The sequence below is a fragment of the Pararge aegeria genome, chromosome 10 (assembly GCF_905163445.1).
Source record: "Pararge aegeria chromosome 10, ilParAegt1.1, whole genome shotgun sequence".
NCBI lineage: Eukaryota > Metazoa > Arthropoda > Insecta > Lepidoptera > Nymphalidae > Pararge > Pararge aegeria.
This window is the reverse complement of record NC_053189.1, coordinates 4,542,121-4,560,606: the sequence shown is the minus strand read 5'-3', so window position 1 is coordinate 4,560,606 and position 18,486 is coordinate 4,542,121. Positions and strand designations below refer to the sequence as shown.

Genomic DNA, 18,486 nt, shown 5'->3' with positions numbered 1-18,486 from the left:
TCCGATGAAGTTCAACCCTGTGTCCATCAACCTAAGGTGTGGGTGTTAAGCCTCATGTACCTTCATTATACCAGCAAACATGTCTTTAAGACCGGATCACAGCAAAGCTGCTTGGCAGCAGAAATAAGAATGGCAGTAGTATTTCCCCGGATGATCTCTTTCACAATAAGCTCTTTTTATCATTTAATAATTCTCAACATTATAACCCATTACAGGGCACGGTTCTCATCTCAGAACAATAAGGGTATAGGCCGTAGACCACTAAGCTAACCAACTTCCGATTGGTGGACTTCACAAGACTTTGTAAACATTATGGAGAGCTCTCAGGCAAGCAAGGTTCTTCACGACGTTTTTTCTTCACCGCTCTTTCAAATGAACAACATTTAAATGCATAAATTGGAAACGCACAAAACTGAGAAAAGTTAGAGGTTCGCGTCCCTAAAAAAGAAGGCCGACAACCTAGCCACTAGGTTATCACAGCTTTCTAATTTATGTCAAACCCAAAATAATGAACATTAACAAAACTCCTATCCGTTTGGATACGTCTAAAAACACTCTCCACATCTCTCCATCGCCACATCGGTTGATAGATGGTTTTAACACGCGTCTCAATTCCACTCGTTTATTATGGCGTCACTGAAACTCATTTATATTCGTGACTGTTATTGGAACTGACTCGTCCAAACTAAAAATTCAAGACTACTCTTCATTGACAGATCTATTTCGTCTATATATTAAAGCTGCCTTGTTTAGTATAGAGGTTAGCACGTTTGAATACGGATCACGAGGTTGCGTAGTTCAACATTGAGATACTCGTAGTTATTGCTTGTTAGGTATTGGACTGGTAACAAATTCTCAGTGCCAACCCGGAATTGGATAGGTAATATGTGTAAGTGTCTATAATCGTGGTTCATTAACCCGCATTTGATTAGACTAAAGAGTGATGTTTTATAAGCTGTATATCCTTATCTTCAATGAGAGAGCAGGAGGAGACATTTTGACCACGGAGACCGAATAAAATGTTGCTCATATTCCACAGTCTTAACCATTCTCCAAGAATGGGCGCTCGGGTGGAAGTAATATCCAGATATTATACGTGTAATATCAAAAGGTGGTAAAATTCTCCTTTTCCTTGTACTGGTTTCGCTTGAGGTGCTTTGGCATGAATCTTTCCCTTGTTAAATAATTGGACGCTTAGGATCATGCAAATTTTAAGAAAATGATGTTAAATCAAAATTTAACAAAAAAAAGTTTAGTAAACACGCTAAAGAGTTAACTGAATATTTTGAGAAATGATTAAAAAATACTAATAATTTAGCTTTTGCAGTGGTACTTTAATTTTATATTCCATACGACATCTCCAAGAAGTTCTTCACAAAGGAACGCTTCAGTTTTTAAAGCATTCATTGTAAATTTGAAAAGCTTTGTATTATGGCTTTAATGTTAGTACAAGACATAAGAGATTCAGGCAGAACAGCTTGCACTTTTTTCTAAGTTCTAAATTATGTAACAATTTGACGAGAATAACTATAAATTCATAGTAGTAAGTAAGTAAGATGAGTAATCTACAGCTTTGGTACAAAAATACATTTTAAATCAAAAAGGTATACAGACAAATAAAAAAAATATGTCCCGATCCCGATCGCATCCGACGTTGTTTGGCTCTATATTACATATGGAATATGGAAAAAACAAAGCCCGAGTGCAGAAATGAAGCAATCCAACCTTGTATTACCGATGCATGTCCTACCAAGATGCTGGAATGGTTGCCACCCGTCCCACCTCGAAAATTTTACGTAAGTTGGCGTCTTTCAGGTGGTGGACAGATTAAATTAAACGAGTAAGGTATGATGAACATTAGTAGCATAGACTCATTACAAACACTACAGATATCCAAATCCAGCTGCAAAAGACGTCCATCGATTAAGATGATTTCGCTACCTCCTATAACTCGTACCAGCCGTGGTTGAAAGTCGCATAAACTCGTCACGTAGAAAACATTTTGTAATAACGTGCTTCACCATTAGTACTCTAAGCGATTAGAATATAAAATTGTGGCAAGAGTTACTAACGTTGAAAAGGTATACTGCGCTAAGTGTTATGTAGCTATGAAAATTCAGCGGTGACAAAAAAATTACATCTTTTTTGCAATAAGAGTTACTATAAGTAGACAGATGTGGTGCTACTGACAGCTTAGTGGTTAAAGCTTTGGCCTACTTTATGAGACGGGAGGAGTTGGAAGTGCTCCATGAAGAGATTTTCCCATTTATTGCTCAATATTTTCAAAATATTGCTGGAGCTTCTGCGCATTCTGCTCATCATTGATGCAGATCTTTTTCTCACGATCGCGTAGAAGTCAACACCGTGATTCTCCGAAAGCATTTTTGTTGCACCGCAGAAGCGAGGCAGCCCCAACAATACTTTGAAGCCATTATTGTATTGTATACGTAGGTCGTAATATTCCCTCTATGAATATAAAGGGACAACACACAGTATGTAGAATGATCATGAGACGTAACGACAGTATCTCAACCGTTTGAATTACACGTATCTGTATCGTAAGTTAATACAAGCAGCAAGGAACTATTAAGCTGTATCTTGGCTAAAAGCTACAAGCTTCACAACAACGCTAAATTCTTTATACAGCTTTAATAAAGTTTTAATACTTATTGTTACTTCGTCGTTAGTTCAGAAGTAGGTAGGTGGCATAAAGTAAGAAACAAATGATATCAGAGTTGCAACAAGAACATTAACAAAGTAGATTATAGTTCAAACAGCACAACACCTCGAGTTCCAGCTAAGGAATTAAAGTTTTAAAGGAAAAACTTTTTTTATTAAGAAGACACCACCAGTGTGGAATAATAAAAATAACTACTCAGTGATTGTCATGGCAAGAATACCTGCTTTTTTAACGATGGCAGAATAAAACTTGACAGGGGCTTGAATGAAGTCGATAGAAACACATCTAGAGTTTTTTTATTGAAGTATTTATTAATTATTTGCTTACATCATTTGCAAATGTTAAGAATTGTCATAACTTTAAATTATTTAGTACCTTCCCATTACTGTTGTGTTGTTATAATATATATTACTTTATTTTTATATTTATTTACTAATTATATTATATACTTTGATCTATTTGTATTCACTAGTTTACGTATTAGTATGTAGTTATTCGCATGTATGTATTTTAAAATTTGTACCACCAGCAATCTATTATCCTCTTCTTTTTTTCTAATTCATAGGTTGCCAGGCAGAGATCGCTATTAAGCGATAAGGCCGCCTTTTGTATTCTACTTCTTTCGATATGTTTCTGTTTTTATTATATTTTATACAGGATGTCCCAAGAAATTGTGTCAAGCGGTTGTCCAGAGGTAGATAACCATTAAGGCTACTTCAATCACCCCCACTAATAAAAAAATACAAGCACATATCTCAATAATTGACGCCTCTGTGACCAATAATCTCTTGCAAGTCGGGATTAGTCAAAAAAATCATAACTCAAAAAGTACGGAAAATCGCGGAACATTCATGGGGGTGATTCCGGTAGCCCTCGTGGTGTTCTACCTCTGGACAACCGCTTGACACAATTTCTTGGGACACTCTGTATATGTTAATGTTGTGGTATACAAATAAAGAGTTTAATAAAATAAATAAATAAATACCTTCGTAAAGACGTGGAGGTGAAGAAATTCAGCTTGAAGAAAGCAGTAAATCGTAATTTAATCACTTAAGTACTTAGAGAGTGTCAGTTGCCGCGTTAATTTTTGTTCCAGCTATATTAATCTCTTAATCAAAATTACATAAAGCAGCTCTGTTTAATTCTATTTTCTTAATGTTGATAACGCTTTTAAGTTCGCTTTTAAAAACTTTAAGTTAATTTTTTTTATTGAAGCGGCCTTGGGCATCAGGGAAACGAGTTCTAACCTCGGCACGTTTAACTTTTCGAAGTTACAATTATACGCTATAGATAATTAAATTCGTTGGAGCTTAATGGAATATGTGACCACTCACAACACATATTTGTCAAAAATGAGTAAATATCGTTTCTCTGTTTAGATCAAAGACTGTTAAACATTACAATACTGTAGTCAGGTGATCAATATTAAATACTAAAGATGTATGTAGTAGCAATAGGGCTGCCATATTGTTTACTCTGTGTTGTGTTTGTTTTCCGTTTTTTGTACTTTTTGTGCTGTGTACACTAATGGTTATTTCATTTATTTGTAAAAGGCAGAGCAGAGTTATAGAACAGAGGTACAAAGCAGTGACGCGTCATCCTGAAACCGGCTGAGATTGCCTCAATACGAAAGATTCCGTCATAAATTATTATTTATTATGCATTGAGTATTTATATAATAATTTAATATTGTGAAAGATTAAAATTTATTTAAAATTTATTTAAGTATTTTGTGGAATCGTGTTAAATTGTACAGACCAAATGAAAGTATCACGTGATACTTTCATTTGTTCTATACAATTTCAAAAAGTCATCTTACTCATATTTTTTATTTATTCATTTATATTCTTTATGCGTACAACACCACATAAAGTTCAGAAAAACAAAAAGAAGATGATTTTTTCAGCGGCAAAGGAAAACATCGTGAGGAATCCGACATGCCTGAGAGCTAGCTCTTCATAATGTAAAGTTCACTTATCGGCCCTTGGCGAGCGAGACTACGGCCTAAACCCTTCTCATTCTGGAGAGTGACCTATGTTATGTAGTGGGCTGATAATTAATAATTGGTTGATAATGACGATGATGATGATGATGATGATGATGATGATGATGGTGATGATGATGATGATGATGATGATGATGATGATGATTAAAGTGATATTTTTTAAGCCATTAACTGCATTTTTATACAAATAAGTACCGAATGGGCCCTTAACTACAGTAAATCGCTGAGATAAGCTTACAAATAAATACATCCCTATTATTATTATTTATTTGTTTATTAATATTATAAATGTGAATGTAAATTTGTTTGTAACGCTTCCGATCACCGTGAAACTTTGTCCACATATTCTTGGAGGTATTAGAAGTAACAATAGAATACTTTTTATTGAAAAAATATATATATTTTTTCGAAACATAAAAAATTGTTTGTCATAAATTCTCAAATTCTGGGTATTGTAACGCGATGGAGCATTCCAGTAGTGGTTTATTAAAATATTGCACTATTCCGATTCCATAATCATTTATTTTCTTCTTTCATTAAGGGTTGTCTGGAGGAGATCGCTTAAAGCGATAAGACCGCCTTTGGGCATTTTTATTTTTCTTGTATTACTGTGCAATAAAGAATTTATCTATTTATCTATCTATAGATAAATGTTAATTTTGAAAACAGTATTTTAAACATCCAGCATGCATACCTCTCGTCTAAAAACTACTCGCAGTAACTAAACTGTAAACTGAACCTAACATTAGAGCCCCGAGTATAAATAACAAAGGCTGGTAGTTCCGGAATACGACCAGAATAATTAGAGTTCTGGTCACACAGCTGGTCAGTAATCATTCCGTGACGTTGCAGTGACAAAGGGCAAATTACAGTTCACGCCCGTGACTTTTCTTTGTAGCTGTGTATTCCTTTGGGGACTTTGCAAATAGAAATGCGGACACTGAGCAACTGTGGTATTAACCGTTTTGCGATGTAGGCGTGCTTTGTTTAACGTATAGGCTACGTAAAGTATAATTTTACTTTACGTTTTATTATAACAGTAAGAACAAATTTAGAGTGCAATATGCTAGGTTACATTAAATTCACAATTCGTTTAAAGGATTGCATACAATTTTACAATAAACTACCCATTGACATCTTGGAGATTTCTCTTAAAAAGTTCAAAGTACGTACGTACGACGTAATCGATAAAAAGTTTGGATGTAACCGGCTTGCTCTACTAATAATTTTATGTGACGAAATGGTGATAACAAAAAAAAAACTAAGTTTGTTGTGGGCTTCTTTCTTAGACCAGGACGCGTTTGGAACCCTCGTAGCTTTAGTTTTAAGTTTACGAATATGTTTATCGCCATCATTTCACTAACGTGTAATTCTTATGTAGTGTTTGCATCAAAAGTTCCACCTATGGACCTGCTTGAATAAAGATATTTTTGACTTTGACTTTGTATTTGACTTTATTTTTCAGAAATATTATTGTTCAATAGCTCTTGCACTGTAGTCACCTGATCTTTCACAAATTTATCTGAAAACTTTTAATGTAAGGTGGAGGGTATACACAGGGTACGCAAATGATGATTAATTAAGAAAATCTCCAGGACGATATGTAAAAACTTAAGGGTAGACTTTTCATAACTCTTATAAATCATTTTTTTTTTTTAACAGATACTGGAGATTTTTTTTATTTTACGTGACCGCTACCAGCTTAGTTCATACCACATGGATGGTTCGATGACTCGAGTGAAAAAGTTAACAATGAAAGGGGAAACGTGGAATGTGAAGAAAAGAGAGGGCAGAACTCAAGCAGAGTAATTGTACCTGATAGAGGGAAAGATTAAAATTAATGCATTACGGTAGTGAAATACTGAAATTAGAATCTATGAATTCCCAGTATTTGAAACATTCATGTTGCAACTAGGGGGAAGTTTAGTTAAGAAACATTATCATAAACAGAATTGAAATAAGTAAGAAAGTAATATTAAAAGACGTGAAACTTACAATTACAGGTAAGTTATACTTAAGTAGGTGAAAAAAATTGTTATGTTATTATAATTCCACCTCCAAGTAATCCACGATCTCAAGCTTCTCTGGGTTGCATTTATAATCACTGTCTGGTTTTTTTTTTACTCTAATATGGTAGCCAGATATCCTGTTAGAGTTATATTAAACCAAGCCCTCTATTTGTTTTCACGTGGCGACGACGAAACGCTAAATCGCAAAGTGACACGTCTTTGTCGGTAGGGTGGCAACAAGCCATGGCTTTCCACCATAAAATTGAATTAGATAAATCCGCCTTTGCACCCCAACACTATGTTCTTCGACTGTCACAACAAAATTATCCATCTTAATGAGACCTTTAATTATTTCGGGCGAAGCTTGGTTGATTCGGGCGAGAGTTAAATAGAATTGCGGAAATGCGAAGCGTTGAAATGAATTTGAAGGCAAAATCTATTAACACTTTCTTGCTCGGTGTAAACTGGTCAACAAATACAAATTATTGTCGTGATAAACTGTACCTAACTGAAACAAGTATTTTTTATACTGAAAATCTGAGTATAGTTTATTGGGTCAATGCACTTACCTCTTTGAAAATGATCTAAAAGGCCAGCGCCAGCACTGGGACTGGGACATTAGTAGATTAATGCCCGTGTTCACCAACATAATCAAAACGCTTAAATGCGTAATATTTTACTCGTAAATCCGAAAATGTGCGGTTCCCGCAGGATTCATGAAAAAACAAAAAAACCGCGTACGAAACCGCGGGCAACAGCTAGTTGTATACACGTCAAAAAAAGTGTACTTGAATATAAAAGGCATTTCAGTATTTGGTCTACGAACAACAGTAAAAAAATAATACGTTTTCGACCCTTGTTTGTAATATTTGGCGCATCAAGCGGCTAGAATTAACTTAGCAACATTGAATAACAAAACCATTTTCGCAACGGAAGCGTTTCATAATGAAAACTTAGCTGCAGACGTTAAGCTTTGTGAGATACACCAACTATTATTATATAATTTCTGCTTTAAAGGATTCATTTATATTATCCAGTTCGTATATATGTTTTTATATCAAGCATGCGAATCACGTTGTGCCACAAGATAAACATTTTGCTTGAAACACGGTCAATCGAGTTAACGTCCTCTGATCAATAACCTTAGCACAAGGTATCTTGCTAGCTCGCAATCGAGGAGTCTCTTTCAATTATCGAACAAAACAAATCGAAATAAATGTAAAAGTAGCTAAAAAGTAGCTAAATCAAGCTTGAATACTATGTGCTACGTCCAGTATTGTAATGTAAATTGTATACGACTAGTGTTGTAATGTAGGTATAATGTAGTCTATTTCTGGTGGGATAAAAATCAATCAAATCCAAAATCTTCATGAAACATTGATTTTGATAGTGCTGTGCTATCTACAGGGAAGAATAGAAAAAGGATTGCATTACGAAATTCAATCTATATACTATGGCGTTAAACTAGACATCAGAGAATTTGCTTAAGATATTGCACATATTGTAAGAAATTAGATACCTAATAGGAAGACGAATCAACAAGCTTCAAACAAGCTCAATTACACATTATTAATAATTATATCTATTATTTTTTTTGGAATAAAACCTGCGCGATAATAATGCTTTCGTATTTTTAATATGAGTATAAAGTTTTTCTATTTCTAAAGTTAATTGCATAAGAAGAAGCTCGGGAAAATGAACATGGAGTGAATGTATTTGAGACGAAAGTTAAAACGCTAAAATAATAACCTAGCACTCATACGTAAATTAAACGAAAATATAGAAGGCATTTCGAAAGCGCGTTTAAATTACCGCGATCTAATTTTAGACAGTTCCTCACGTAAAACCTCAAATGGGTAAATTTTAAGAAAGGAAGGCTTTTAAGAAATTCGATACGTCGTTCAAACGTTTTTTAACATTTTTATGAAAACCTTATTTTTTTAACGTGCGAAAGTCAAACCGTAAGTCGAGAAGTAAATCCATCGGAGTATTTTGCTTATTTAGCCACAAGTCCTGTTTTGGCTTCAAAATTTTATTATGTCCTTCTTTAACAAAGTTCGCTAAGCTGTTGCCGTCCATTCCCACCTCGGAACAATATGAGAATCAATAAAATCAAGAAAAAAGCTTTGTTTTTACTCGCTTTTGATTAGTTTCACTGGTATGTTTGTTTTTATGTTTGTATGTGTGTAACTGACTCCTTTAGGCTTGATTTTGACCCTCTTCAAACCGTCTGTTTTTGTTGAAACTTTGTGAATATATCTATGACCGATTACAAACACAATTCGACAAAATTATTCCATTTTTCAATTTGCAAAACAAGATTTTTGTTAATTTATATAATTTTCATCTACAGTCAATAAGGCAGGGGTGATGTTAGTTTTAATTTAAGCTAAAAAACTAGAAAAAGATCACATGTCGGAAAAAAAAATGTATATAGGTTATAAATGGTTTCGATATTTCTAGGTATGTATTTTCATAACTAATCTAGCCAAAACAGTATTTAATGTGCATGCTTTCATTTTGAAATACTATGAGTTTTACACAGATGTTGCTCTAGACTTGATAAGGGAAAGCGAATACGGGCAAAGTGGATACGCTGTAAAAGAAAAACAAGAATCTTAATTATTTAAAGCAAACCCCAAAGTCTAAAAACACAGCACAACTGTCTTCTGTGAACAAAGTATGCAAAAGAAGGAAGAGTAGACAAAAATGTTTGAAAATACACTTACTATTTTTGTGGGTTCGGTGAAATACTTTACTGAATAAAATTATAATATTCTCTTATACTTATTCTGATATAAAGGTATGTTTTGACTTAAATTCTTTAGACTTTACCGAGGCAAAGAAAATACCGGTACCAATTGCAGTATTCTCAATTATTTTAAGTAACGTATTAATGTTACCTATATCTTGTTGATTGTACTAAACACTTTAAAAAATACTGATATAACTGTCTTTATTTTATTTCTGTGTATATTGGTTTCCATTTCAGAGGCGATCCAATGTTGAGATTTCCGCTTTGCCCCAACGTCCCCTACTTTATAATAATTTTTAAATGAACCCTACATTAAGTTGACTTTTAATTGTTATCGTCACATAACGCTTATTTGTTTCGTGACGATTTCTACCAATCACCTCCTAGCGCAAGGAACGTTGCCCCAAAAAATATAGTTGCTTAATTATTTCGAAATAACTGCCTCTAAATAAGCTTGCTACATGATAATTTTAACAACTGATGACGTGTTTAAGGAGCGTTTCGCTAAACTTCGTAGACATGAGGTTTTCGCGTCTCGCGCATTTGTACGGTTACTGCACGCGATTATTCGATGCACTGGAGTAAAAAACTCCAGTTAATCACATCCTTTGGCGCACAAAGTAAATACACGGCGGGTTATGATTAGTACGACATTCAACGGAGAGAAGCATGCTGAATAAAACGAATAGTTTTAAGTTAACGAATGAAGTTATCACTATCATCTCAATTCTATAAAAAACATGTAAAAGAGCCTTTTATTTGAATGAGAGAATTTTCAACTTGGCCTTTGATTACAGTATTAAATTGCATTTTTATTGTTATTTTTAAAGTGGAACTTCTTTAGAATCGTTGTATTTTCAAACCGGATGCAACGGAAAAAACGACAGTTAACAGACACAAATACAAAAATGTGTAGGATGAAGCCGGCAAAGAATGAGACAGAAATATACATACTATTTTATCTGTTTTTTTCCTGTTTAAGTAACCGAGGAAATCGAATAATATCTAGATAAAGAAACAAACACATAAATGTAGAAAACATTATACTTTTTTACCTATTCTAGTTACCATGGAAACTAAATAACAAACTTTACATTTATCCTAATAGTTCTGATACTCTACATCCACCTCAATCTCTCGTAGTCTACTTTTCAGAAGTTACACTTCCGCCGTGTGTGAATAAATTGCACAGGTTTTTTTTTTTATTCCCCTACAAGTTAGCCCTTGACTGCAAGCTCATTTGGTAGTAAATGATAATGCAGTCTTAGATAGTAGCGGGCTAACCTATTAAGGAGTATGGCAGTCATACCCCTAATCGATTTCTACGCGACATCGCACCGGAACGCTAAATCGGTTAGCGGCACGGGTTTGTCGGTAGGGTGTAAGCTAGCCACGGCCAAAGTCTCCCACCAGACACCTTAGCCTACTATCAAACCTACCTAGCATATTTCTAAAATAATCTTCATTTAAGGCTTGAAAAAATACCGCTGTACGCAGAGTTATCTTTTATTTACAATAACTAGTGTAAATACGAAATGAAGTCAGGATTAAATTGAAGTCCAGCGGTAAAAATCTGCCTCGTTCCGGCGTGCGTAAATAAAAAGAAAATAAAAATATAATGAGACAAGCCAAATACGAGTTTACATATTTAAACTTCGGCCTTATCACTTTTTTCTTACTCACTTTAGGGTATTTTGTTAAATTAAGATTTAATTTTAATTTTTTTCTTTGGAAAATTCTTTAGAATCCTTAAAACTCGATGATACAAACATGCGTCACGATAAAGAAAGAAAAACATAATGTATGGAAGAGAATGAGATAGAATACATTACACATTATGTTTCCTATTGTAGTTACCAAAAAAAATTAATAATTTATGTATGTATTTTTTAAATAGTAATAACTGCGAACCAAGCAGATGGGCCACCTGATGGTAAGTGGAAAACCAATGCCTATAAACACAGCAACAGTTCACAGGGGCACTTCACACAACAAATGCAAGGGGCACGACCTACATCATGCCGCCCTGTGTCCATCAATTTGAGTCGTAGGTGTTAAGAATCCTGTGCGTGTAATAACACCGACTACAACGGTCTTCAGACCGGAACATAGCACTGCAATAATACTGCTTAGCGGCAGAAATAAGCATAGATAAAACTTACCCGGACGAGCTCTGTCAAAAAAAAGCTCTACTACTACCGAATATGTTATATTATTATGTAATATTTTGCATTAAAATGTGTGTGTGTGTGTCCGTTGCATTAAGTGTTATATTGCGAATTAGCTAAGTCCAAAGAACAATCCCAGTATCAATAATAAATAAGGAGAAGGAAAGTCAGCAATATAATAGCACCAAAAACCAAAGAGTATCTAAACACAGCATACTGCTGTTTTAGATAAAAAATTAATAAAAATAAATTTACAGAACATTCCTTTCGTATAATCAGCTACTCTCTACAGCTAAGTTTATTCTCTCCCGCAACTTCACCCTACATAATCCTTATGAAGAACCACCCACCCTAAAATAATATACGTACTCCAAAGAGCAGCGAATCGCTACTTTGGGTGAATAGTGAGACAAATCAAAAAACTTATATTACAGGAGAGCTTTTGCTTAATGAACGAAAATATTTATGACTGATGCCTTCAGCTCCATATCCTTGCAAAACTCATAATGTAACCAAAAAGAGTATAAATCAATACCACAACAATTGCTAGAACGGTTGTTAAATGAAATCACGTTGTAATCCTTTGTTTTTCAGAGATATATATGTCCGCCCGCAAGATGCAATTATGCCAAATTTCATTCAGGTCAAATAATCGATTGAAATAAAACCTAAAAAAAAATAGAATATATGAGAAAAACTCAGTACAATAAATCTCTGGAAACCTGACCCCAAACTAGGAAGTCCCATATCTTAGGGGCAGGCCAAATAGCATTGATTAATATTTATTTCTTAAGAATATGCCGTAATAAGCGAACTTAATATGGAAATTCCAGAGTTCCCTGAACCAAGAACATCGTAAGGATCCTATAATATTGGCCCCTATCCAAAAGTCCTATTATCTATGCCTCTAATCTCCCCTCTGATGACAAATCGCGATAGCATAAGCTTGTTAGGCAATTTACCTATTAAAAACCTCTTTTGAGAGTAGCTGTACGCTTGTAGTATCACTTTACGTTAAGAACAATGCTTTCGTTTAGATATGTACGCTGCATAATAGATAAACTTTACTAAAGAAACCTTTAACAAAGAAGATACTAAAGAAACATATAAAAAAAAACTTTACTTGCCATAAGATTTCTGATTTCCCGTGAGATTAAAACATAATCCAACAGTAACAGGAACCCTTTACCCGTCTACAGAATAAAAGACATTCCAATAGAAATTTCCTTAAAATCAGTTCAGTTATTTATGTTAGAGAGAAACGAAGAAAGAGAAAGATGCATAAATAATGCAATGTAGTGTTAGGTCGAACGTGTGCTATGAATTTTCAAAGAAACCATTTCAAATAGATTTTTCTTTAAATACAGAAATAAACATTTTTATGCAATACGAATTGCGACTGTCATCTTTTAATAAAACACAAAATTTGGCCAAGTGACCTCAGGAAAATTGGTGTAAAAATATGCAATTTCAATCTCCGCCTTTATATTGTGGAAGTCGGTTGGAAAAGGAGAGACGAGAAGGAGTTGACGACATAACTTAGTATAAAACAGAGATATTTGGTATACAAAAATACTAGAAGTAATTCACATTTTAAGTGAAATAAAACACATAAAAGTTGCTCGAAAAAAACTAAATAACAGAACATATACGCACATACACGAAGGTGACAGCATCACCTTCATTTGAAAATCAGTTCATTACGAGGGCACGAGTCTCCTTTCAGAATGTGAAGAGGTTAGGCCGCAGTCCACCTAGCTGGCCAAGCGCAGATTGCTGGACTTTACACGCCTTTATAAAAGTTATGGAGAACTCTCAGGAATAAAAACGATGCTTTATTGTTAAGTGGTACTTTTAACCGTCTTCCTTCCAAATGGAAGTTAATTAAGAAGTTATTAATTCGTATATATTTTTATGTATGTTCGGGCATAACTCTCTCATTTATTAGCAAATTTATTTATTTTTCGGGGTTTATTGGACAGGGTTTATTCCGAAATGGTCCCATTTAATCTGATGAAAAGTTTCGGAGAAATACAACGAAACACTTCATAAAATGTCAGCTAATCAAATGCAAACATTTTTGAAAATAGCACAACGCGGGTTTAGCCCAACAACCTGCGTTCAAGCAGCGTGATGGGTCGATGTTCTAAACTGTACCTTCTATGAGAGTCGAGGTACGTGTCCAGCAGTCGGACCTTAATTAGCTGCAGATGATGAAGAACGCACATAACTCCGAAAAGTAAGAAATATGTTCCGGGGTGAAACTCGGACCCGAAAAGGCTGCTGCTATACTATCTATACTATATAAATTAGTACTTTGGATACTATACAACGTGTAAATGAAAAACGAAATAATACTTCTGAGGCTTTAGAGGTACATTATTGTACTGTGTGTAAGACTTATCTTTGAAACCGAAACGCTAATAGTTTTTTATTTAACCATTACCATGGTTTTTACTAAAAGAAATCAGATACAGCCCTAACATAGCATGCAATACTAAAATTAGGTGACTCTTTATAAGTTACGTTTCTCGTAGCGTACGTACTATGCACGTGTCGGTGTTTTATCTTCAATAGGGTTGTCACTCAGAATGTTTTGAATTCATTGATATGGAATAATAAATATAAGTCTTTTGATTTAATATTTATACAGAGTTATTTATGAAATATACTTATGCAACTTTCAACAGTATTTCTTCATTCCGTTACACGTTGTATACACTAGGCTATCAACGCTATACCAGTTAGAAATAGATAGACATGCCAAATAAAAATAGAGTCATGACAATCGCCAAAGTAACCTGGGAAAAGTCTTATTCACATACCTCGGTCTAGCAGCTTGAGTGTAAATGCGGTCCAGCTCTTGCAGCATACGCAGTGTATCAGCCATGTTGTGAGGACCCTCTTCCAGGGCCTCGGCGAGACATACCGCGGCCACCACCACGGCGATAGTAATGAAGATCCTCTTGCTGAGCATTGTGCCTGAATGACAACATTGAATTTTTATTGAAATTATAATTATCTATATACATAAAAATGTTATGTTAGCAGGTTGGTTATGTTGGTTGTGTACGCTTCAAAAACTCTAAAAGTTCTGCACCGATCGAGCTTAAATTTTAGCATGATATATAATTCGCATCAAGGATTGTTTCATCTATTTTTTGCAACAGTCACATATCCTCAAGTCTTTATATCTACGCAGACAGTGGAAAAACAAAAATATTGTACAAGTATTGCAAAATTAAACTTATATGTAATGTATTCTTTGTTTTGTTTCTCATTTCTCAACCATTCCATAAAAATGTGCCACAGCGAAGCGTGGCAGGGTACAACTAGTATATTATATAAATGTATGAATTATAAATTTTTATAAAAATTTTAACTGTTGTTGTTTTGCTCTTATAAAAAGTCTTCTATGCTTCTCTCCGTCATATAAACTAAAGATTATTTTTATCCTTTGATACTGTGTGCACTCCGCGACCTAGAAATTGTATCAAAATCCCAGATCTAAGTACATCTTTTATATTTTTCAGTATTTACTTTAGACTTTCAATTGCCTAAGACTGTAAACAAAAACCAATAAGTATAGAAACACTACGTCTCTATCTTCTTTGGTAATTAAAAATAGAATCCATTTATCTATAAAGATAACCCTGATGCGTGAAAAGTATTAAAGGGCTCTAATAAGTATAACTTCCTTTCTTATATAATATTCCAATAACCTGTTACCTACAACTAATAATCTTTAATAGACGACGGCTGAATGCCGCTTTTCATGGGTTCCTACTTTCCTAGTTAGGGCGTAATTAGATTCGTTATCATCGGTTCGATATTGCTTTCATTTTTGGTGTCGCATCAATGAAGTAGTAGGTACAGTTATAAAACATTTTTTCTCATCTGAAAAACAGCTATGTATATATTACAAGAGTGCTATAGCCATGATATAGTTTTTTTTTTCACCTTCATTTTACCACCAAAAATTTGTATTGGGTTTTAATTGACACTAAATAATTCACAGCAGTAGATACTACTTTAATTAGCAATCGAGACATCAAAGTTCCAGCAACAGTTTGTCCAATCTCGAATAATTATTTTCAGACGAAAAATAACAAAAACATTAAAACTTTGCTGATTACTCAATACTTTTTGTAATTATAAAAAGTTAAACAATTAAGAATCTAGTTTTTTAGAGAAATTTGTTTAATAATATTTCATCGGTAAAATCGTTATTAAAATTTATAAACTTGATGCTTAGCTATGAAACACAAAGGAGTAGAGGCGGAGCGGATAGGTGGTAAAATTTATTTTTAGATTTTTTCTAATATAATAAGCTAATTATTAAAATAGCTAATTGTATTTTACAATGATCAAATACTGATGCACCCTGAACATCTAAGTAACTATTTATATTTCAGAGAATATATATTGAGTATATAAGAAAATGTTAATTATTTGAACTGACTTAAAAAGAAATCCGAAAAAAGATACTTATATATTGGATGTAGTACCACCTACCAATTACCTATAGCTTTTCTCGTACGCCTTTGGTTGCCTGGAAGAGATTCCTTTATAGAGATAAGGCCACCAAATTGTACCTTCTACTTTAATGATCTATTGTATATGTATGTCTGTGAATTTTCTCTGTGGTGAACAATAAAACTGAATTTATTCATTTATTTATCCAATTTATGCGACATTGGTAATATATACGATTACAACTAAGTATTAGAAGCAAGTTTATAAACAAAAATAAACATGTTTTCTTAATGGAGACATAGGGACAACTCTCCGTTAACACTATCTTCAGCGTTAGCCGAAAATTGTCACCACAAATAAGTACGTCGCTTCGAAGGGACTGAATAAAGTATTGCTGAATATAAAGCATCCCAAATACGTTTTACCTCAGGGGACGCAGTGAAAACAGAAAGCCACATAAGCACCCCGACTAGTGTGTGTTTGATGCTTAAATTTTAAAAGTTGTATACCGTGAAAATCTGTTTTCGATGCTCTGTAATGTCCCCAAAATAGATAATATTAATAATATTTGGACGGCCGACTGGCGCAGTGGGCAGTGAACATGCGTTCTGAGTCCTAGGCCGGGGGTTCGATTCCCATCATCTGGAAAATGTTTGTGTGATGAACATGATTGTTTTTCAGTTTCTGGGTGTTTATCTGTATATTATAAGTATTTATGTGTATTATATTAATAAAAATATTCAACAGCTATCTTAGTACCCATAACACAAGCTACGCTTACTTTGGGGCTAAATGGCGATGTGTGTATTGTCGTAGTTTATTTATTTTATTTATTTATAATAATTATTAAATCCAACAAATTTATTACTATCAATTTTATTTTAAAATCGGAATTATGGAAAATAAAACATTGCCAATGATAATATTATCTTTATTCACTTTCGGGCATCAAGAAACTGGTTGCAATAATGCATTATGCAATTGGAATGAGCAAATAACATGTAATTAAAACTGTTTTAATTTAAATGTTACCTAATATGGAAATGGTGTAAATACATAAACAAGATGATAATTTTTTTTTTATTGGAATTACTAACTTTGCGGAATCAGATAAATATTTCTTCTTTAATTTCGAAATCTGTAAAATAGAAACTATTTTATATGACTCCAACATTATTTTTCATTTGCCGTCAGAACAGGATGTGATAGACTCGCGACCAAAGCTCTGGTAGAGGCCTACCGTAGAGGCAGTTTTAACGTAGATCCTACTACTAATATTATAATCGTGAAAGTTAATGAAGATGTATGGAAGTATGAACGTTTTTTACTCTTTCGCAAAACAACTATGGAATGGGTTTCTGACGTGATTGAGTAACAAACATCTATCCAAACTTTCGCATTTATAATACTAAGTTTTATAGGGAAAAAATATTGATTTGTTTTACGTACGAAATTGTTCTTTTATTTTATTTCATTACATACTTATGACACCAACAAAGATATGTTATCATTTAACAATATTTAAATTAATAATATTAATCTCCGATTTACAAGCTATAATAAATATTATATGTTATGTATATTAAACTACACGTAGGGCTGCATGGACGCAGAATTTATAATTTGTAACTTTTTGTATATTGCATAATAATAATTAATTTATGTTTTTTTTTTAGTTTAGTTTTTAATTATTTTATTATGTTATAGTGTAGATGGGTCAAATGTACCAAATAAGAAATCCGTTAAAATTTCTGATTGATAATATCCAATTAATTGATGAATTTTATTACAGCTATTTATGTGATGTATGTTTTATATGTAGTTATTTTAAATATTATATATTTACGTGTATGATAAAAAGCTTGGCTGTGAACTGTTCTAACTTCAAAGTTAAATATTTAATGCGACTGTGAGATGGTGATAACAAAAAAACCCGGCTAAGTTAGAGAGCAAGAGAGCGTTTGGAACTCTCGTTACTTCAGATTTACGTTAACGAATGTAGTTATTACCATCACCTAACATCAGTGGTAACTTATACATGTATGCACCCTTTATAAGTGCCTGTGATAATCTACATAAATAAAACATTTTTAAAATTTTAAATTTTAAATATATATATATATATATATAGTCAGTCAAAACGCAGAGAATATTAAAAATATTCAGTAACTTTTCTCATGTATTCAGACTAACTTTGAAGTGCGTGCTGTTTACATACGCGGAAAATTGATAAAGTTTCACGTTCTCACAAACGTTAGTGGCTCTTTGTTGCAAAAGTTTTTTTTTTAATGTTGTCAACCTATGAGTGAATTTTATAGTGTTGTAGTAATTTTGTAACGTGGGTAAATAATTAATTAAACTTTTGATAACTATCACTTGTTATGCGCAAATAA

At 33.4% G+C, this 18,486-nt stretch overlaps 1 protein-coding gene across 1 annotated transcript in view; it reads right to left on the bottom strand.

Annotated features, from left to right (window-relative positions):
• Nucleotides 1-18,486, bottom strand: part of LOC120627092 — a 45,973-nt gene that overhangs the window by 14,635 nt on the left and 12,852 nt on the right. The window contains exon 2 of the mRNA XM_039894939.1: nucleotides 14,443-14,599. Within this exon, the coding sequence (XP_039750873.1) occupies nucleotides 14,443-14,594 (152 nt within the window). The 5' untranslated portion in view covers nucleotides 14,595-14,599. The remainder of the gene's footprint in view (nucleotides 1-14,442; nucleotides 14,600-18,486) is intronic.